This window comes from Pristis pectinata, chromosome 4, assembly GCF_009764475.1.
Source record: "Pristis pectinata isolate sPriPec2 chromosome 4, sPriPec2.1.pri, whole genome shotgun sequence".
Classification (NCBI taxonomy): domain Eukaryota; kingdom Metazoa; phylum Chordata; class Chondrichthyes; order Rhinopristiformes; family Pristidae; genus Pristis; species Pristis pectinata.
In genome coordinates, this window is record NC_067408.1 from 50065651 (window position 1) to 50088931 (window position 23281).

Consider the following 23281-nt stretch of genomic DNA (forward strand, 5'->3'; position numbering starts at 1 on the left):
CTGGGAATCTGAAATGAAAACCGAAATTGCTAGAAATACTCAGCAGATAACACAGCATCAGTTGAAAGGTCATCGACCTGCTTGACTGCTGAGTATGGAAAGCATTTTCTGCTTTTAATTATGTTGAGAACATGTTCAGGTTCCCCTATGGTAGAAAAGCCTATGTGTAATCAGTTTCTAGTGCTGTCACTGACGTGAAGGAAACAATTCTTCCTACCTGCTTCTCTCCCATTCCTGTGTACACCTATTGGCTACTATCTGGCTCATGAGACCTGAGGAACTGCTGAACACAAATCATATTCACTGCTCTCTTTTATTGTATAGGATCCTTAAGACACCTCCTGCAATGTGCCCTTCACACAGGGTGAAAGGCACCAGTTCATGTTAATTCTTTTAGCCTTACATGTAAATTGGATGATATGTATTCGAGTCAAACATCTGATATTTGATCATGTTCAACTCTGCTTATGATGAAAAAAGGTAATATTAATTATGCCAGGGTTTTGCACAGGCTCAGTAGCCTTATAAATTATTCCTCCTGCTCAGTGAGAAAATAAACCAGATGAACTACATTTACTTCTTAATTTGAGTTTAATTTTTTTTTAAATTTTATTTACAGCGTGGTAACAGGCCCTTCCGGCCCAACGAGTCCGCGCTGCCCATTTTAAACCCCCAAATTAACCTACCTGTACGTCTTTTAGAATGTGGGAAGAAACCGGAGCACCCAGAGGAAACCCACGCAGACACAGGAGAACCCACAAACTCCTTACAGACAGCAATGGGAATCGAACCCCGATCGCTGGCGCTGTAATAGCGTTGCGCTAACCGCTACGCTACCGTGCTGCCCGTACCGTGTGGTGTTCAGGTACCATCACCAGGACATAGAGTTATACGGCAGAGAAACTGGCCCACTGAGTCCACCCCATCCATCAAGCACCCATGGACATTAGTCCTATGATAATTCCATTTTATTCTCCCCACATTCCCATTAAACCCCTCTGATTCTACCCCTCACCTACACACCAGAGACAACTTCCAGTGGCCAATTAACATACCAACCCCTACATCTTTAGGATATGGGAAGAAAATGGAGTACCTGGAGGAAACCCACTCAGTTACAGGGAGACTATGCGAACTCCACACAGGCAGCAGCAGAGGTTAGGATTGAACACAGGCCGCTGGAGCTGTGATACTGTGCCACAGATTGTGAAAAGCTGGCAAAAACTCCAATTAACTTGGAAAAGGAGAAATCACCCTGGGATTCTGTTCCTGAACACTTTTAAGTAATCCCTGGTGGTATATATATATGTATATGTGTACGGACAAAGACTAAAGCTCAGCTCTGATGTCTTGTACCCCTAAATAGGAAACAAAAGTTGCCCAGCCTCAGAAATGATGAGTGACCATCAATATATTGGACTAAAAGATAACAGGTCCTACTGGAGTTGCAGCCCAATGTATATTATCTCTGCAACAGGAAAGGAGTTAATCGAAGGGGTTGAGAGAAATTGCCTCTAGCTCTGTTAGGATGTGAACCACTGATGTTGCCCCTTTGATGGATTATCACTAACCATTTTTTCATATTCATAGGGCCAGGACTGTGCCATTCCCATCAATGCCTGTATCAACAACAAGTGCCAAAATGGAGGAACCTGCCATCTCACTGAGGGAGACAAACGTGGATTCAGGTGTTCATTTAAATAATTGAATACAAGAAACATAAAAGCAAATCTTAATTCATATGAATGTATAGGCAGTCAGTTTTGGCATCACTGCAATTTTGTAGCAAAAGTGAAATTGTTGCTTTGTGCTGTTTAATAAAAGTGTGGCAGATAATACTTAAAAGGGTAACCTGTTTGAAAAAGAAAAACTGTTCACTTACAAAGAGGAGACGTGCAGTGTTATATCACCGGACTACATAAAGTGTTGAAGTTTCTGGGACATAAGGAACAGGAGAACTTTGACGGCTAAAAAGTTGAAGCATTTACAATGGAAAATTGTGCAGTAGAAACAGTGGGAAAGAGGGCACAGTGAGCAGGAGGTAAATTGAAACTTTGAATCCACCAAGAGAATTGAAGGACTATAGAAACTGGAAATGTTTATACACTGGAGACAAGGTTTTAGAAGCAGATAGTTATTAGTGGGTGTGCTATCAAAATATTCCAAGACTATCAATTAATTAAACTAGGATAATATCATCGAGGCGATCAGAAACTTCACAACTAATTAGAAAAGTGTTTCAATTTTCTAAAAGAATGGTTAATATGTGGAATGAAATGCCCAAAGAGACAGCAAAAATGTGAAGTAGATCAGGAAGCAAGAGGTGAGGTATTTGGCAGAGAAGGTGACCAAATGGTTTTTGGAATCTTGCTAGACTTTACAGTCACTACTCATACATGTTATGTTTATGTACTGATCATTGAACACTATTTTGTAGATTTAAAGATAATTATGGATATATTATCTGCACCTAGGGAACAGTTAACTGGAGAGTGCTCTTGAATAAAACCCTAGGGAAGAAATTAGCCTAAGTGTATGTGAGAATATTGGCAGCCAGTTGTACTTGCCTCCTTGCATTTGGTTAAATTGACTTCAATAGATACTCACATGTGCAGTTAGGTCTAGCAACCAATGATGAACTTTTTTCTTGATGGGGAAGAAGTGATTTTTTTTCAGCTAAAGGGAGATTCTTATTTACAAAGCAAGTGTTTGGCTGCTGGTTTTAATTCAATGAGAAAATTACACCTTTATGATCGGTCACAATAATTCGGAGGAAGGATGGTTAAAGTGGCATTACATTAGCCTAAAAAGGTGAAACAGCACTCAAACTTACTGCTTAAAAATATTCCAAAGTGGAGTCAAGGTTGAAAAGATCATGACAGATTCATGCGTTTTGCTGTCATGTCAGATTTTACAGATCTGTTATCTTTGAAAATGCTTTCCTCATTACCTGAGGCAAAAATGAAAACCTCACTCTAAAAGTTGATAGTATCTGGAAATGTCCTTGGAAATGAATTAATGTAGTTGGGAATTTGTTGTGCTTGAGTGATTGCGCCTTTTGAAATGTTATTTCTGTGTAAAGAATGTGATCAAGCATCCCTTGAATTTCCTACACCTCATGCACAAGTTCACAAATAAAGATGTCACCCTAAATTTGGCCTAGTCCATCAATAACCCCTGCTGAGATGCCTTTATTTATTCTGGACAGGGTCCAGAGGTCCAATGTAATGATGAATATAATCTGAAAATGTCCAATAAAATTCATATTTTTGACCTTTGGATGTCTGTAACAGTTTGACTTGTCTTGAACACACAGCTTTGATCTCACTGAAGGTTTGTGAAAGGAGAATGGGTAAGCACCATAACTTTCTGTCAGCAGCTGCTCATACTTCTAGCTCTTAGTCAGAGTCAATAAAAATTGATGGTTGTTTCTCCTCAGCACCAGGTCAAATATTGTCGAGTACTCCCGCCTGCCTTTCTGAGATGTGCATTATTTGGTATAATTGCCTAAAAATGCAATCGCATGCCATTCTTTTACAGCATTTTATAATTGAAAATCAATTTAAATTGGAATAAATCCAGCTGATTGTATGTTTAAATGCTTGTGACTTTTTCTGGGTCAAACCACACCAATCAGGAAATTTGACCAGACACTCCATTGCACATCTGGCATGATTTCCATGTTAATTCTGCATGCGATGATATCATTCCATGTACAGCATCCCTTTTTTGTGTTTGGATCTTGGTATCCTGGGGGTATCTATTGTAGAGCAGTCCTAGAAAAACATGGGCCTAATCCCACAGTACCAAACTAGAGGTTTGCAGATAGCAAGAAACGTTTACTATATGTCATTCCTTCTCCGACTCCTCAGACTGAACAGCACCATCCCAATAAAACTGATCCTTTGCCCACCCCGGCCCACAACCCTAATCTATGACTGTCCCCTGATTTTTCTCTCTCCCACTCTGCTACCACTTTCAAACCCACTTTTCTGAGGTCAGACCTTTCCCCCCTCAATGATTAATACCAATCTCCATGCTTTTCCCTTTCCTTGATTTCCCCTGTTTACTAAACCTCCCAGAGACATAGAGTTACACAGCTGATTGAGTCCATACAGACAGTAAAGCAAGCATTTACACTTAAACTATTTTATTCTCCCCACATTCCCTTTCAGTCCACCTGGATTCCATCACTTACCTTGGTACTAGAGGCAATTGACAGTGGTCATTTAACCTACCAACTCTCAAGTCATTGGGATGCGGGAGGAAACTGGAGCATCCTGAGGTAACCCATGTGGTCACAGGGAGAACATTCAAATTCCACACAGACAACACCGGAGGTCGGGATTGAACCCAAGTAGCTGGAGCTGTGAGGTAGCAGCTCTACTAGCTGCACCACTGTACCATTCCCGGCCAGTCACCCATCCCTGAGCTCATTGGCTTGCCTCCCTGCCCTGATGTCCACAGCAGCCTCCCTGCCTGGCTTCCAGATGCCCTTGGCTAGATTTCCTAGCCATAGCTTCCATGACTATGAGACTCAGACCATATCGTCCCAGGAGTGCCTGGTAATGGGCACACCAGGACAATATGGACAACTTCCCCTGCAGCGCTCCAAGGGAAGTTTACACCAGAAGTGGTGTCATCACATGCACCCCGAATGTGCATTATTACACATGGGACCACAAGCCTGGAAATGCCTTGGTGAAATTTTGGAGAGGGGTGAATAGCCCAGAGACAGTCATTGCCTGTTTTATTCATGAGAAAAAAACACAATGTTTAATTGTATAATACTGAAAAAAACAGTTTCATGCAATTTCCTTTCCAGCATTTATTTCAGGGTAAAAACTTGGATCTCTTCTTCCTCCAACAGTGTTGTCATAAACAGCTGTGGAGTCATCAATCTGAGTGACATTAGTGATAATATCATGTGATTTACCACAATAAATTCCAAAATGGGGGCACCGGATCAGACTCAATTGTGGTCTCTCCACCATCAGTGAAGGTCACCAAGTAGGCAATCTCACTTTTGAATAACAGTTCACCAATTCTAAATTAGTCTCTGAAGTTTCTCTAGGATGCTAATAATCAAAACTCCAGGGGGTAGAAATTAACCTTTGATCCCTAGCAATAAGCTGTAATCACCTCCAGTTCCACTGAAATCAATGAAACTGGCTCTCGGTGGAGGGAAGAACAGTGGGTGGCTGATACTCTCTGATCCTGTTTAATGCAACAGCCTGAGCTGAATTTCTACCCCTGAGACATTTGATCCAGAGCTACTCTGAATCTCAACTTTCAAAATATTTATTGATAGTTTAGGGACCTATAAAAGCAAACTTATTCTCCTGTTAAAGTTTGGATGTTTCAGTATTTTCTTTCATTGGGACATGAGGGAATAAACATTAAAACGTTAAAGTGACCGGGAGGTGCAGTGAGTTAGCATGTACTTCTCTAGAACTTTAATTCCACTGCTGGAGAACCGTAAGGATCCTACACAAGCTCCAACGAAGTCCTAATGGTTGTAATTTTTGCTATGCAAGGGGGTGAAGGTTACCCTGGGTAGACATGAATGCCACAGTCAGGTCAGCCAGGATCTTCTTAAGTGGTGGAGCACACTTGAGGGGCTGAATGGCTTACTTGTGCTCCTAATTTGTATTTTCACATTAAATCAAACCAGCAGATCATCACTGGTCCAATAAGACTGCAGAAGGGCACGTTGGGAGCAGAATCAGCCTCACCCCTTGGTGAAGCTGCAACACAGGACTATATGTATCCCATCAGCAAACACAGCATGCAGTAGAGAGGATTAAGTAATGCCATGACCACCAAATTAGATTGAAGCTCTTATAGTCCTGTCAGCACTAGTCATGAATGATGGTGGATGGAAAAAACAGTTAATATGAGGAGGACCCTCCAAGAACACCCATTCTTCATCAATGGCAAGGCCCAGCATGTGAGTGCTAAATCAACAAGACTGAAGCATTCTACAACCGTGATCAGCCAGAAAAGCTGAGAAAGTGATCCATCTGGGCCTCCTCCTGAGATCCCTGCCATCTTAGAAGCCAGTCTTCAGCTAATTTGATTCAGTCCATGTGATATCAAGAAACAAGTGAGAGCACTGGATACAGGAAAGTCTGAGGGAGCAGATAACACTTCAGCTGCAGCACTGAAAACCTGCCTCCTGGAACTGGCTGCACATTTAACTGAGTTGTTCCAGAATGGTTACAACAGTAGCATTTCCCTGGCAACATGAAAAATTGCCTAGATATGTCCTCTTCACACAAAAAAAAGGGCAAATCCAATGCAACAAATTACTGCCTAATCGGTCTACTCTCGATCAACATCAAGAGGGATAATGTCATCAGCAGTGCTATCGCAGAACTTTCTCAGCAATAACCTGCTATCTGACACTCTGTTTGGGTTTTGTCAGCACCACTCAGCTTCATACCTCATCACAGCCTTGATCCGAAGAGTTGAATTCCAGAGGTGATGTGAGAGTGGCTGCCCTTGACATCAAGACATTTGATCAAGAATTGGATAAAAGAGTCCAAGTAAAACTGAAGTCAATGGACCTCAGTGGGAAAACACTTCAATACCTGGAGTCATACCTCATAGAAAGGAGCTCCCTGGGGCAGTGTTCAAAGCTCAACCACCTTTAGTTGCTTCATCATTAACCTTCTTTCCATCAAATTGTCAGAAGTGTGGATATTAATTTATATTTGCTCAATGTTCAGTTTCATTCACAGCTCCACAGCAAATGAAAGAGTCCATACCAGCAGAAGCAGTACTTTGACAACATTCAGTCATGGGGTGAGTAACCTTCACACCCAAAACTGCCAGGCTATGAGCATCACCAGCAAGAGAGAATCTAACAGCCTGCCCTTGACATTTAATGACCTTGTCATCACTGAGTCTCCCATTCTCAATATCCTGGGGGCTACCATTGACTGGAAGCTCAAATATTGTGGCTAGAAGAATAATTCAAAGGCAGCGAGTGACTCACCTCCTAACATTCCAGAATTTTTCACCATCTACCAGGCGCAAGATGGGAGTGTGATGGAATACTCTCCACTTTTCTGGATGAGTGCAGCTCCAACAGCTTTCAAGGAACTCTACACAAACCAAGACGCTTGAATGACTCCTTTAGCTCCATCCTAAACATTCATTCCCTCCACCACCAATGGCTGCAGTGTGCACCATTTGCAAAATGCACTTCAGTTACATGCCCACTCCAACAGTACCTCCTGAAACCATGACCTCTAACACCAAGGAGGACAAAGGAAGAATGTGTCTGGGAAGCTGACCACCCACCTGCAGGTTCCCTTCCAAGTTCCACACAACCCTTGCTTAGAAATATATTGTCAGTCCTTCATTGTCCCTGGGTCTAAGTTCTGGAGTTCCCTCCTTAATGGCACTGTGTGATCACCTGCACTAGAAGGACCGTAGTGGTTCAAGTATGCAGCTCACCACCACCTTTGGAAGGAAGGGCAAAATAACTGCTGGCCCTGCATATGGAAAAATAAATAAATAAACTCCTGATAGTAGGGGAAACACGATTGTTTTACAGGAGAGAATATCGATGCTAATTCTCAGGAAGTACATAGGGAGGACCTGACACTTATAACAGGTCTCCATCCTCTGGTCTGATTTCGAATCCAAAGACACAGAGAATCACTGGGGGGAACAGTTCAACTATCAGCTGGAAAGTGGGCTGACAGAGAGAAAGGGTTCAGAGACTGTGATTTCAAAGGAGAAGGAGAGCAATGTGAATGGGATATATTTGTCGTCATGTTCTCACAGATCCCTGAGCCCGGTCTCATTGTTACTTGGTAGTTATTCAATGGAAGCTTCACTTTATAACATCTTCTTTTCATTTTTCCTCCATTGTTGCAGGTGCCTCTGCCCTGCAGGCTTCGAGGGACAGCTGTGTGAAGTAAATCCCGATGACTGTGACGATAATGACTGTGAAAATAACTCCACGTGCATAGATGGAATCAACAACTATGCCTGCCTTTGCCCACCCAATTACACAGGTATTGAACATAACATATTGGTTCTCTGACAGGATATTGTTATCTGGATCAAAACTTAAGGTCAGAGCTTAATGCAAAATAGTCAATTTGCAGGCTTTTTGAGTGTGTACTTTAACATTCTTAATAGTAGAAGGGGTGAGGGGAATATGTCCCGGTTCATCCATAACAACAGGTTTTTTTATTGAATAATTATTGGGGGCTGCTTCTTGTCCCACTTCTCCCACTCCGCCCCCCCACCATGCTGCACTTACCTCAGGACCTGTCCTCTGCCTGGATATATCGTCACATGGACCAGAGATTCTCAGAATAGGGTGTTTTCAGTTGCCCCGAGTGCAGGAGGAGGGGCACATTGGCCAGGTTCCGAGCTCTCTACAGTGTCCTCTATTTGAAAATGTATCATTGAGAATTGGAGTTGGGTGTAGGCTTTGTGTGATCTCCTTAAACTGAATAACTTATAGAATTGCATTGCCAATCCCCACACGAGGAATAGACAGGTAGCAATGCTCCTTGAGTATAAAGAGGGAAGATAAAAGTAAGACAACTCCTTCTGATTCAACTTTTCACTCTTTTGGTCTTCTGAAGAGTTTCTTCTCTAGTCTTCCTTTTTTCACAGAACAAAAAAAAGCAGGAGAGTGCCACACAGCCTCTCAAGCCTGCTCTGCCATTCAATAAGATCAAGGCTAATATGATCTTTGCCTCAGCTCCACTTTCCTTCCTGATTCCCATAAACTGGTATCTTAACCTATCTTAACCTTCAGTATTTCAATGACTCTGCCACCACAGCTCTCTGAGGTAGAAAATCCCACATCCACAAGCTTCTGAGAGGAGAAATTCCTCTTCATCTTTGTCTTATTTTATCAACCCTTATTCTGAAACTAGTTCCAGATATCCCCGCTGGGGGAATCATCCTCTTGGCATGCTCCCTCGAAACCTTAAGTGTTCAATTGGATCATCTCTCATTTACCTAACTCCAAGGAGTACTGGGTCAACCTTCCTTTACAAGAGAAACTGTTCAGAGTTCAGCACTAAATTGAACTAGTTTAGCAATCTCAGTAAGAAGCATGACATAGTTTGGTGATGTTGGAAATGAGTAAAACATTACCTACTGGTTGCTCTGTTTGTGCTGGATGTAAGGAACATTGCAAAGACAAGTTACATCTCTTTGTTCTGTCTCAGGCTTTGTATTATTTGGTGACACAATCCACAGAAATAGCTTCCTTCAAGTCTTAGTGCAATCTTCAATAAGGTCTTCAGCAATATGCATGGACAGCTAATAGTTTGATTGTAGAAATCCTATTTTCACCCAGGGCAGATGTTTAATTGTCAGCTGAGACAAGCACTCCATGTTTCTTTTCCCTAACACTTTAGCTCCTTACCCAACTTCTTGCCTGATGCTCCCAACACCAATTGTCGCATCCACTGTTTCACCAAATGAGTTTGCTAAAACAGCTCAAATCAAGAACTTTCCTGGTTGTTATGAAATGGGATTAATATGATTGACACCTCTACATGGTAAGCCATCAGGTAATAAAATATATACTTTGTTAAATCCTGAGATATTAACCAAGTTAGGTAAACCTGACACCATCACCTCACCAAACGGATAGTTCTACCTTGTAGAAAAGGCCTCAAACATAAGAAAAAGATTGTAATAAAATACGAATTCAAAGAAAGCATTGGAGCTTTCAAGGCAGCTCTTTAAACTTCTCTCCAGGGTGTTCTGTGATTTCTAAGCTTTCACAATGCACCCCACATGTGTTGATCCTTTTCATCTTCAAGCAAAGGCATGTGGTTCCCAGGCAAGGATTAACTCCAATCTAAACCACAAAGGATGGAGTCTATAAAAAGGATTAAAATCAGAAGTCAAATGATTGGGATTTTCCTAATTCTAAACAGATCAGACACAATCCAAACTCCACAGGGAGTCTTATCACATCTGCCCATGAACACATGTATAAAATATATTCCCCTTGGTAAACTGATGTACATTCCATGATAAGGAGCCCAAATGCTCCAAAGGTTGCCTTGTTTCACAGTGACATGGATGGCTTTGTGTGTAAATGCCCTTGAACTTTTAGGCATGTTCTTTATTCTAAATTAGTTCAGTTTTTCCCTAAATAAGATGAGTTTCAGATAGAAAGCAGTCATTGGTTTGGCTTAGTGAATACTGCTCCTAATTTTAACCTCCCTTACTGATAAATTGATGCTGAGCATATTTAGAGAATTCCCTGATCCATCGCTGAAGTGTTAAGGAAAAGTGGATTTAAATACTTGCCATAAGTCTTAACTTTTACTTTTCATGATTGTTTAAATAGGGGCTTATATCTACATTAAATAGGAGCCTATATTAAATTCTTCAGACATTTCAAAAAGCTTTGTACCAAGAAATGGTATTAATTCAGCCAGTCTTTTCAGAGGCAAACACAACAACCATAAACAATAATTGATCAATTAACCTGCTTATACAGGTGTAGACTGAGGGTGGGACACTGTTCTTCAAGTGTAAGATTGTCACATCCACCTTAACAGGCAAATGGACCGTCAAATAAATGTTTCTTCTCAAGGATGGCAGAGCAGAAATTCAGCTGGGAATATTACAATGTAGATGCTGTGTCATTGATCATACATACCTCCTGATATTGGAACTGGATACTGGATGGGATATATAATGAGCAACTTAGGAAATATTGGGCAGGCACGGTAGTGTAGCGGTTAGCATAATGCTATTACAAGTGCCAGTGACCCGGGTTCAATTCCGGCCACTGACTGTAAGGAGTTTGCATGTTCTCCCTGTGTCTGCGTGGGTTTTCTCCAGGTGCTCTGGTTTCCTCCCACATTCCAAAGACGTAGGGGTTAGGAAGTTGTGGGCATGCTATGTTGGCACTGGAAGCGTGGTGACACTTGCAGGCTGTCCCCAGAACACTCAACGCAAAGATGCATTTCACTGTGTGTTTTGATGTATATGTGACTAATAAAGAAATCTTATCTTATCTTAAAACATACAAATGTCCTGGTGCACTTAATATGGAACACCCTGCCCTCAATGCCAACACAAATAATGGGATCATCTCCTGGAATGCTACTTAAGTCCATAACGATGTGAATAAGAGAAGTGTATTAACCATTGACCTAAACTGCTGCTCAATTGAACTGACTGGGCACTCTACAAACTTGGAAGGGATTGGGAATGTATGACAAGCACTAGTCTGATTGTGTCGGTGCACCTGGGGCTCACCACAGTGCCTGTCTGCTGCGTTGTGACACTGGTCACACCGCACCAAGCCTAGCCCGTGGCTGAGGTAACGTTGCTCGGTAATGATGCATGGGTTTTTTCTCAGGGCTGGAGCATGAGCGAGAAAATAGGAGAATGTGTACAGGTAGGGCAAAGAGTGAGGGGTGTGGAGACCAGATACAGAGGCGAGGGAATAGAAGGCCAGAGAGGGGGAGGGGTGGCCAGTGCAGGGAAAGAAGGAAGGGGCAAGAGAGAGGGAGTGGCGAGTAAGGCTTGGAGGATGCGTATTTGGGGGGAGGGAGAGGATAGGGGACACTGAATGAGAAGAGCAACAAACAATTTGCTGGAGGAACTCAGCTGGTCTGTGGGGGGGAAAGGAATTGTGGATGTTTTGGGTCAAAACCCTGCATCAACTAATGCTGTTCGACCCACTGTTCCTCCGGTACTGAGTTCCTTCACTAAACTGCTCCAGATTCTGGTATCTGCAGTCTCTTGTTTCTCCACTGAATGAGAAGTGATTCAGGGACAGGGAGACTTGAAGGTGAGGGAGGTCAGTAAGGAATGGGTAGGTGAGAAGCAAAGAGGAGGCAGTGGTTAAGAGAGTCTGTGCCTGAACCCACCTATGTGCATGAGGGCATGCATACTCACTGACATCTGAATGTGTCTCTGTGTGTGCGTGTGTGTGCGTGTGCGCGCGTGTGTGTGTGTGTGTGTGTGTGTGTGTGTGTGTGTGTGTGTGTGTGTTAATGTCCATTCAGCAGAACCTAGTTTCTCTTCATCCTGGTCCTCTTTGCAATTAGACCAAGACCTTACTCTGTTAGGTCTGTGGGGTAGCTAGTGTGCAGTCATTGTCTGTGAAGTCGTTCACAGGTAACTTCGACACCTCAATATGACCTGGGACATCATGCCCCTATATACCGTCCCACTAACCAAACACCTGAATGTTGTTTCAGTATCATAGGCCCAGGAACTCAAACACTTTGACACCAATATCATTGTCCTGAGTGAGACATGAGATGACCAACTCAACGATCAAGGTGGTGGGTCACCTTCTGCTAGGGCACACCAGAAGAGAAATGCTGTCTTCATGGGGTTGGCTTTACTGCCAAGAACGAGCGAGTGTGGCATCTCAGGAACTCCCTTTGTGATAAGTGACTGCCTCTTCACCCTCTGGCTCACTCTAACAGGTAACCAGAATGCTACAGTCACAGACATATGCCCCAACCCTGGAAGCGAGGGAGATATGATAGGTACTGCTTGAATGATGACTGCCTAATCTGCTTAATCTGTTCTCCCTCACCGTGGCTACAAAGCAATGGACGCAAAAGAAAAGTTGCCACAATAGAATCAACATTATAGGTATCAGGACTTCCGCAAGGGAAGCTCTTCACAGACCTTCCATCCAACAGGATCTGCAGAGCATCCACAAGGTCTGGACTGCCTTGAAGTCCACCATAATTAGCAGCTGTGAAGAGATTCTAGTATTGATAGAGAAGTCACTCCCAGGACTTGTTTGATGGGAATGGCCAGGAGATCCAGGAGCTAAAAAAGCCACAAATTAATGGTGTTTTTGGATTGGAAGCTCTACCATTCTTCAAAACAAAAGAAACAGCTCCACAGGCACCTGAACACTATGGTCCAACAAAACAGCTCCGTAACCTAAGGATCAGGTAGTGAAAGGAAAGAGCACAGGAGATGCAGCAAATCTCTGACAATTATGATGTTGGGGATTGTTCAGCACTGTCGAGGCCCAAATACGCAAGGTCATGTCCTGCTGAGAGCCAAAAACAGAGTGAATTAATCAAGGACAGAGAGGGAGTCAGCACTAACTGAAAGAAACACCATGAAGAACTCCTAAACTGTGACTCTGTCTTTGATGAGTGCCCTTGACTCCATTGCACAGCAACCTATCCAGTCTAGCTTCACAGCATGATAAACATGATCTTTAATGTGCTTCCACTCCTGTAGAAATACAGGAAGCAATACCAACCACAATGTGGCCTTTTAGCCTCACAAAAGCCTTTGACTCTTTTAATCAAGAGGGACTGCTTCCCAAATTTGGTTGTTTGTAGAAATTTGTCTCCATCTTACATCTGCTAAATAATACCACACCAGCCTGATCTTACATAATTGTTCTACTCCAGGCTCGTTCTTTGTACAAACTTCAGCCCAACATTTTTCACACTGTAATATTGCACTTCACCTCCAGCAGGCTTCCTGCTGGAGTGGAGCTAATCTACAACTTGTGTTGTCTCTGCCCCAGAACCAAGATCATCTCAACCTCAGTATCTGAGCTGCAGTATGCAATGAGATATGTCGAAAACATCATCTGCTACTAAGCAACAATGTCTCTGCAAAATCCTCCAGTTCCTCTGATAGGAAAAGTGAATCAATGTTAGCATCCTCTCTCAGGCCAATGTCTCCAGGTATGAGGTCAGATCAGCTCTGATGGGTAGGTCACATTGTGTGTATGCCCAAACTGAGACTCCCAAAACAGACATTCTACTCCAGCTCTGTCATGCCACTCAAAATGGAGAAGGAGCTTTGAGGATGGCATTGAGAACTTTGAGTCCCTTTGTTAGGAGCACAAGGAAGCCCAGGGTAACAGACTCAAGGACTGTAGCACTTCTCAAAGTACTCACCCACCTGCCCCATCAAGAACCTCCTGCTTCACCTGTGACATAGTCTGTGGTTCCCACAGTGATCTTACCACCTTAGATCCCACAGAACTCAGGTAGAAGCCAATCATCCTCAATCCTGAGGGACTGCCTAAGAAGAAGAAGATAATAATCCATTCTCTCGGAAGGGTCTCCAGATATATTTATAGTGTTGGCAAAACACCAAAAATCAGAACCCACTTGGGTTGTCCAATTTGTGTCAATCAACTTATCTGAGTTTGCAATGAGATTATCAGTGAAAATATCAGATCTCAAGTGATTAACTTACTCCCAGGATAATTTTGAAAATTAAATGACATTGTATTTCAATGGAATAGTCAAAGAATATGCCATGATATTTCCACATGAATGGCAACTTTTCAAAATTGTTAGATCAGTACTTGAGTATTTTAGAAGGCAGAGAGTAGTAGTTGACAGGTCATTATGGAAAACAGAAGTTAAGGTCGATGGGACTTATACTGGCTTTGAAGTCTGTGACTAGTGGTGTTCTGCAGGGATCTGTACTGGGACCTCTGCTGTTTGTGATATGTATAAATGACTTGGATGAAAATGTGAGTGGGTGGGTTAGTAAGTTTGCAGATGATACAAAGATTGGTGGCAATGTGGACAGTGTAGAAGATTGCCAAAGGATACGGCGGGATAGAAATCAGTTGGAGATATGGGCGGAGAAATCGCAGATGGAGTTTAATCCAGCCAGTGTGAGATGTTGCACTTTGGGATATGAAATGTAAAGGGACAGTACATAGTTAATGGCAAGATTCTTAACAGTGTTGATACACAGAGGGATCTAGGGGCCAAATATATAGCTCCCTGCAAGTGGCAAGTGTCTGCACAGGTTGATAGGGTGGCAGAATTATAGGATTATGCCTTTATTAGTTGAGGCACTGAGTTCAAGAGACAGGAAGTTATGTTGCAGCTTTATTAAACTCTGGCTTTGGCCACATCTGGAGTACTGTATTCAGTTTTGGTTTACCCCATTATAGGAAGTATGTGGACGCTTTGGAGAGGGTGCAGAAGGATTAGACAGCATGTGCTATAAGGAGAGGTTTGACAAACTTGGGGTGTTTTCTCCAGAACGGTGGAGACTGAGGGGCAACCTGATAGAGGTTTATAAGATTATGAGAGGCATAGATAGAGTAGACAGACAGTAGCTTTTTCCCAGGGTCAAAATGTCTAATACTAGAGGACATGCATTTAAAGTGAGAGGGGGTAAGAGGGGGTAAATTCAAAGGAGATGTGCAGGGCAAGTTTTTTTTACATGGAGTGGTGTGTGCCTGGAATGTGCTGTCAGGGGTGGTAGTGGAGGCAAATATGATAGAGGCATTTAAGAGGCTCTTAGATCGATACATGAATCTGCAAGGAATGGAGAAATATGGACTTCTGTGCAGGCAGAAGGGATTAGTTTAGTTGCACATTTAATTACTAGTTTAGTTAGTTCAGCACAACACGGTGGGCTAAAGGGCCTGTTCCTGTGCTCTACTATGTTCTATCATTGGGTGAGATTATATCAGATTTGTGAGCTGTTGCAACTTTCATCATTATTGGGTTCCTGATGCTGTTAAGTACCACACCTAACTTCCTGTGGCAAAGTTCATTTGGAATTACCGTGCACGTGCAGTGCAGAAGTCCAGGGGGTGGATGATGGCGGGCAAATGGGCAAATGCTTATGTGAGGCTGATGGTGGAGCAAGAGAAATAATCCACAGATTGGGACATATTCCTTCCTCACCAGAAGCTGGTGGGTAATTTCTGACCAATGGTGTTCTGATAGCTCATTGATCTTCTACCTCTTTATCCATAGGTGAGCTTTGTGAAGAGGTTGTGGATTACTGTATCCCAAAGTTCAACCCCTGCCAGCATGGCTCCAAATGCATCTCAAAGGACAGGAAGTACAGGTGAGTACTGTACACTTGTCATTCAATTAAACTATTCTGGATCATATGGACCAACTCCACAACACTTTTTTTAAAGAAAACAAAATCCTCTATTACCTTGGTCCATCTCATATTTTCCCTCCCAGCCTCAAAAACAGAACATTTATGTAGCATTTTTCTGAGTCACCAGAGGTATTAAATGGCTTCACTGTCATTGAAGTACTTCAGGCAAAGATGGCAAGCTATCTGTCAGTTACAAGATGTCCAGACAAGAAATGAGGAGAAAGATTAGAGAATATGCTTTTATGGTGATGATGCTTGGGGAATACATAATCGGTAAGGCCCTCAAAAATTGCTTACTTTTTTAAATAGTGCCGGGGGGGGGTTTAATTGGCAAGTAGTATCTCAGTTTAACATCTGGGATCAAAGGATGGCACCTCTGAAATCTCTGTTAGGACTGTGTTGAAGTATCAGTTTGGATTATTTCCCCATGTACCTCACTGATCGGGAGGAGCTTGTCTTCAAACCTCTGACCATGCTGCTCTGTGTCCACTCTGTTACATTCACATAAGCATGAACAATATGTGGCAGATTAGATTACAGTAGCTCAGAGTAACCTTCACTATGATTTTTCATTGATATTTTTGGGGAAGATTACCCCTTTTATTCTGAGATCAGGACCATTACTGTGACCAATGTGAAGACATTTAAACGTTGAACATGTGATTTAATGGATGACTAAAACAATCAGGTCTCTTATGATTCCCTGGCTAAGTCTGATTTCACCATAACGTTTCTAAATTTCCCCACCACCTAATTTTTGTCCTCTACCAGTCTCATCTTCCCTTCACAAAAAAAAAGTTTTTGCATGGCACATTTACCTAAGTAAGATAGCTCAAGGTGCTTCATTAAGTCTTGTAAATAAAAATCTGACAGCCTGTGACTTAAAGAGAGCAGATGAGTCAGGTTTTAAGGAACGTCTTGTGAGAAAGATGATGAGAAAGGAAAGGTCTAGAGAGAGAATTTCAGAGATAATGACCTTGGCAGCTGAAGGCACAGTCACCAATGTAATAGAGTCACAGGGTCATACAGCATGGAAACAGGCCTTTCGGCCCAACCCATCCACACCAACCAAGGTTTCCATCTAAGCTAGTCCCATTTGCCCACGTTTGGCCCCTATCCCTCTAAACCTTTCCTATCTATGTACCTGTCCAAATGTCTTTCAAATGTTGTTAATATACCTGCCTCAACTTCCAGCAGTCATTCCATATACTGACCATCCTCTGGGTGAATAATTGACCCACAGGTTCCTATTAAATCTCTCCCCTGTCACCCTAAACCTATGTCTTCATTCTTGATTCCCAACCCCGATAAAAAGACTGTGTGCATTCACTCTATATATGCCCCTTGTGATTTTTTGCACCTCTATAATATCACCTCTCATTCTCCTCTGCTCTAATGAATAGAGTCCCAGCATGCTCAGTCTTTCTCCATAACTCAAGTCCCTCGAGTCCTGGTAACATCCTTGTAATTGCAGTCTTTCCAGCTTAATGTCATCTTTCCTATAGCAGGGTAACCAAAACTGAGCACAATATTCCAAATGCAGCCTCACCAACATCTTGTACAACTGCAACATAACATCCCAACTTCTATACTCAACCCTCTTTCTCCTGAAAGGTTAACATTGTTTCTCTCTCCACAGATGTTGCCTGATCAGCTGAGTATTCCTAGCATTTTCTTTTCTTCTTTCAGATTTCCAGTATCCATACTATTTTGCTTTTGTTTCATATTTTGTATTTTGTGTAGTCACTATCTTAGAGGGTTGAAGGGCTGGAAGAGATTAGGTGCAGAAAAGGGAAAGGACATGAAAAATGTGAAAACAAGGATAAGAATTTTAAAATCAATGCATTTATTGAACTGGGAGCCAGTGTAGATCAGCAAACACAAGTTAATGAGGGAACAGAGTGAAGTGAGAACATAGGCACAAGAGTTTTGGTTGACTTCAAACTTAAGGGGGAGGAGCAAGAATGGCTAGACTGGAGTGTATTGGTATAATCAAATCTAGCGATCACATTAGCATGGGTGATGGTTTCAGCAGCAGATCATGTGAAGCAAGGGCAGTGTCGAGGGAAGTTACAGTGCTGGAAATAGTTGATATTATTGATGGCAACAACATATGGTCACAAACTTAACCTGGAATCAATGTGAGATTGCAAACAAAGATTCAGCTTTGGGCAGTCATCATGGAGGTGGTGCTAAGGAAAAAGAATTTGCAGGGAAAAATAAGCTCGATAGTTGAGGAAAATTTCTTCTTATCCAGTGCTACATGTTGAACAGTAGAGTGAATATTTAAAGACTGTGCTGAAGTGATGGGGAAGAGCTGAACATCACGAACATACGGTGTGGAACTGTCATGTTTCAGATGTCAGCAAGGAACAACTGAGAAGAAGGAGAGGGGCAAGGATAGATTCCAGTGCTAATAGTCCCACTAGAAGGATGTCCCACTGGAGGAGGATGATGTGGTTAACAGTCGCACTGCAGAAGTTTGAGAGGGTCTCATAGAGAGAGTTTACCATGGTCACAATCAGGTACAATGCCATTTGCAATTTTGGTCAGTACTATGGAAGATGTATACGATTGAAAAGATTTGATAATGGAATTCCAGAAACAAGGGCATGGATTTTGGAGTCAACTACATTTTCAAGGAGTTGAAAGGAAAGGGAGGTTGAAGATGAGGCATTAGTTTAGAAGGGGAGAGAAGTCCATTATTGCCTTTGAGGAAAGGGATGGTGCCAGCAGATAGGAAGGAAAGGAGAAAGTGCCCGAGAAAAGAGAACTATTAACGATATCAACCAACATCAGAGTCAGGAGGGGAGTTGGATGGTCAGCAGTTTAGTGGGAGTTGACTTGAAACAGATGGAGGGCAAAATAAGTTCAAGAGCAGGAATGACAGGAGATGAAAGAAAGATGAGAGATCAATGTCAGGATAGGGGGAGCTTTGGAAGAACATAAGAAATAGAGGCAGGAGTAAGCTATTAGGCCCCTGTTATTCAATAATATCATGGCTGATCTTTTACCTCAGTACCACTTTCACTTAGTATCTCAAAATCTGTTTATCTGCGTCTATCTCCAAAGACTCACTGTCCTCTGAATGAAGAAATTTCTCCTGATCTCTACCCTAATGGCCTACTTCTTATTTTTAGATTGTGATCCCTGATTCTAGACACACCAGTCAGAGGACATCATGCCCGTGTCTACCTTGTCAAACTCCATAAGAATTTTATACTTTCCAATGAGATCACATCTCATTCTTCTAAACTCAAGAGAGTAAATACACATTCTGCTAAATTTCTCTTCAATGATAAACCTGCCATCCCAGGTATCAATCAGGTGAACCTTTGCTGCTTTCTCTCTGTGGTATATATTTCCTTCCTTAGATAGGGAGACAAGACCAACACACGTGGTCTACATAGAGCAAGAAATCTTTTTTCTTGTACTCAAGTCCTCTTGCAATTAAGGCTGATTATTGTTTGCTTTCCTAATGGCTTGATGTGCCTTCATGTTAATGAGCATAGATTTGTGTATAATGACATCAAGGTTCCTCTGAACATCAATATCTTTCACCATTTAAAACATGCTCTGCCTTTTTTTCTACCAAAATGGATGACCTCACATTTTTCCCACATCATATTCCATCAGTCATGTTCTTTCCCATTCACCTTGCCTGTCCATATCCCCTGAAGCCTCTCTGCATCCTTCTCACAGCCCATACTGCCACCTAGCTTCATATCACCAGAAAACATGGATGCATCACACTTAATGCTCCCATTGGAATCATTGATATAAATTATGAACAGCTGGTAGATTGACACCATTTATTTAGCTACTTCCCTTGCTGCTTTTTTTTCTCCCTAGAACACAGGGCCAAGATGAAAAATGTGACCCTACAATTTAAAAGAGGATGGAGAAAGAAAACAGGGAACTATAAATGAGTTAGCTTGTCATCAGCAATAGAGAAAATACTCGACTCTATTATTTAAAAAGTGATAATAGTGGACTTAGAAAATACTGGGGTTGGGCTGAGCCATCATGATTCTAGAGCCATGGAATCATGGAAACAGACCCTTTGGCCCATCAAGTCAGTGCATACCATCAAGCACCCTTTTACACCAATCCGACGTTAAGCCTATTTTATTCTTTCCATATTCCCATCAACTCCTTCCAGATTCTCCAACTCAATACCCACCAGGGGCAATTTACAACAGCCATTCAACCTACTAACACAGGGTGTGGAAGGAAACGAGAGCACCCAGAGGAAACTCACACAGTCACACAGAGAACATGCAAACTCTATACAGACAGCACCGGAGGTCAGGATTGAACCCACATTGCTAGAGCAGTGAGGCAGCAGCTCTACTAGCTGTGACACTGTAAATCTATGATAGGAAATTTATATTTGACCTGCCAGAGCTTTTTGAGGTTGCAACAAACAGTAAAGAAAAGGATGAACTAGTTGGTATAATGTATTTGGATTTTCAGAAAGCCTTTGGTAAAATGCCACACAAAAAAATTACTGAACAAAATTAGAGTGCAAAGGGAAGGCATGGAATGAGGACTGGTTAAACAACAGAAGACAGAGAGTAGGAATAAACTGATAATTTTCAGGAAACGAGGCTGTGAATAATGAGGTGCCACAGGGAGGCAGCTGAATGGATGGTCTCAATCTTACTGAGCAAAAGACGTCCATGAACTCCAAACACTTTTGAGGATCTGACAGTGGAGGAGACAGGGATGAGTTTTTTAGGAACGTGATTTCCAGTAAGAAAAGATGATGGGAGTTAAATTTGCACTCCAGGAAGCTGCTGGAATTGGAATTGGAATTGGAATTGGTTTATTATTGTCGCATGTAGCAAGATACAGTGAAAATCTTAGTTTTGCATGCCATCCATACAGATCATTTCAAAACATAAGTACATCAAGGTGGAAGAATGTTGAGCCTGATAACGTTTATAATCTTCATAATGTTCAGTCAGATCTGATAGTGAATGTTTCAATCAAAGCGGCATTGCTTGAACTTGCATCAGCAGAGAATGGCTTCTGTAATAATTTTAATGGGGTCTCAATTGTGATAGGTGAATATTGGTTGTTGTAGAAATATCATGGGTCAGAAGCTGGACTGTTCAGATTTTGCAAGGAATTTTTTTAAGTGAATTCAATGTTTTTCAGGGGGTGAACACAGAACAAAGTGGGTATAGAATGAGCAAAGTGATCAGAGATAGCCTTGCACATGAATGGCACAATGGGAATAACAAAGCCTCATGAAATGGCAAGATCAACAGGAGCTGTCATGATTATTGATAGGGGAGTGTGCCAGAGAACTGGGAAGAAAAGCCAGGCTGTATTTAGTGATGACTTGTCACATCAGTGTCTGGAGGAGAAAAGTGGTAGAATGTACAGCCAAGGGGAGAGGCTTTATTTCAGTGCAGCAGAGACCAGTTTCCAGTCATCTTCAATCTCTTTGCCATTGGGGAATACCAGATGGAAGCTGGTATACAACAGGCTCTCCACATTAAAAAAGATCATGCAAAGGCATCTTCTGCGACTCTGACATGGAGATGCAGCACATCATTCTTTGAATCAGGGGATTACCTAAGAGGAAGAACAAGAAGAAATTTATTTCTTGGGAAGGTCTCTTTGGCCTTCAACCAAGTTTCTGTTCAGATCATATTGTCAATGGAATCATTTACAGTTAGCTTATGGATGGCAAGAGTTTTCACTCTTCCCAAGCCTGCTCATGAGAGATCTAGCCATGTACAAAGTGTATCACCATCCAATGCCATCCATCAAGAGAGACAAAAAGAAATCCAATGAAGCCTTCCCTTCAAATCTCCTCCCTCATCTACACAAAAGAGAAGAATTCTCTGCTTGGCAGTTGTCTAGAAATCAGAAGTCAGTACAACGTAGGATGAGACCAGAATTCTAGTATTCCAAGGTGCCCTGCTGCTTAACATTTTTCTAATCTCCTCCCTCCCTCACCTTTACCATAAGTCATTTAGAAGCATGCAGGAACAACCCAAGATAATGCTCTGTCCAATTTCCTTCGTCACTCCACCTTGTTTCACCTCAGGGTGTTCTACCACCCCTCCATTCAAAACCTATATGTATCCCCTCAGATTGTGTATGGATCTAGAGGTGAGTTATGGTAGGTTATCAGGAACCAACCATTTTGCATATTGTGGCATGCTTTGTAAATTTGGTTAATTCTCCAGCCTTTATTACTTCCAACAGGTGTGAGTGTTTGCCTGGTTACACCGGCCAGAATTGCCAAACAGATTATGATGACTGTGTGGAAAATAAGTGTCGACATGGTGCACAGTGCGTTGATGCCATTAATGGTTATACCTGTGTCTGTCCTACCGGTTTCAGGTAAGCAAAGAATTTTTCTGCTGGGGAACTGATGGAAAAAGGAAAAATTAGAGCAAATTATATCACTTATTGTAATTAGTTCATTTTCTTGCTCCTATTGTCAGAAAAAATATTAACATTTACATTTTGTTGTTGATCTCAATTGCAATAACAAAGACTTTATTTGCAGCTGGTTCCAAAAAGCATGCAGTATTCAAAGGAATTATCCTGTAATGTTTTATTTCAGTGGTATGTTGTGACAAAATGTTTGCCTTGCATTTTTTTTATGTGGTTTATTTCTATTGTGTCCACCTGCCAGAGTGCACATAAGTGTGTTTCTTTCCAAGAGCTGCTATCTCTGACACACTCAGGAGCACCTCCAAAGACCAGTCTTCATAGAAACATGGGCTTCAATGTCCAGCATTGACAATGATGTGTGTGTGTGTGTGTGTGTGTGCGTGTGTGTGTGTGTGCGCGCGTGCACGCACGCTCGCGTGCATGTGTGTAGCATCAGAACCAAATCCGATGATAACAAAGACACCTTTAAGCCTTTAATAGTCCATCTCACCAGGTCAACAGAAATTTGGGATTGAATTTGGGGTTGAATGTGGGACTGTCTTGGACTCTATAAGAATCATGTGCTGGGCTAAGTTTTCACTGTTCATTTGAGGGTTTCTTTGAGACAAATACTTTCACCTTTGCTTTATTTCTTCCATTTTGTGCCTCTCCTATACTTGTGTGGAAGGTTGGAACATTTCCAAATTTCAGATGGCTGTAATTTCGTCTTCTAAGCCATTTTGCTAGCCCGGCTCCACACTACCACAGCCATCACTACATTTCCAGTGTCCAAGACACTGAGAAGAACTAGTCAGATGTCACTGTCCTTTCCCTGCTACTTGGCAGAAATTTTTCGACCATCTTGAGCAGGAGTTGAATATCAATGTCAGTCTACATTTGCAGAGAAGAGCACTTGGTATATTCACTGGCCTTTAACCTATGTGGTCTGGTGTTCAGAGAGTGAGCAGGCAAGCACTTGTGCTTCCAGCTAAGAACACCAGAAGTG

General features: G+C 42.1%; 1 protein-coding gene across 1 annotated transcript in view; it reads left to right on the forward strand.

The window, feature by feature from the left end:
• The window catches only part of LOC127569354 (slit homolog 3 protein-like), a 529163-nt gene that overhangs the window by 481205 nt on the left and 24677 nt on the right, over nucleotides 1–23281 (forward strand). The window contains exons 27-30 of the mRNA XM_052013912.1: nucleotides 1591–1688; nucleotides 7891–8030; nucleotides 15741–15834; nucleotides 22102–22239. Of these exons, the coding sequence (XP_051869872.1) occupies nucleotides 1591–1688; nucleotides 7891–8030; nucleotides 15741–15834; nucleotides 22102–22239 (470 nt within the window). The remainder of the gene's footprint in view (nucleotides 1–1590; nucleotides 1689–7890; nucleotides 8031–15740; nucleotides 15835–22101; nucleotides 22240–23281) is intronic.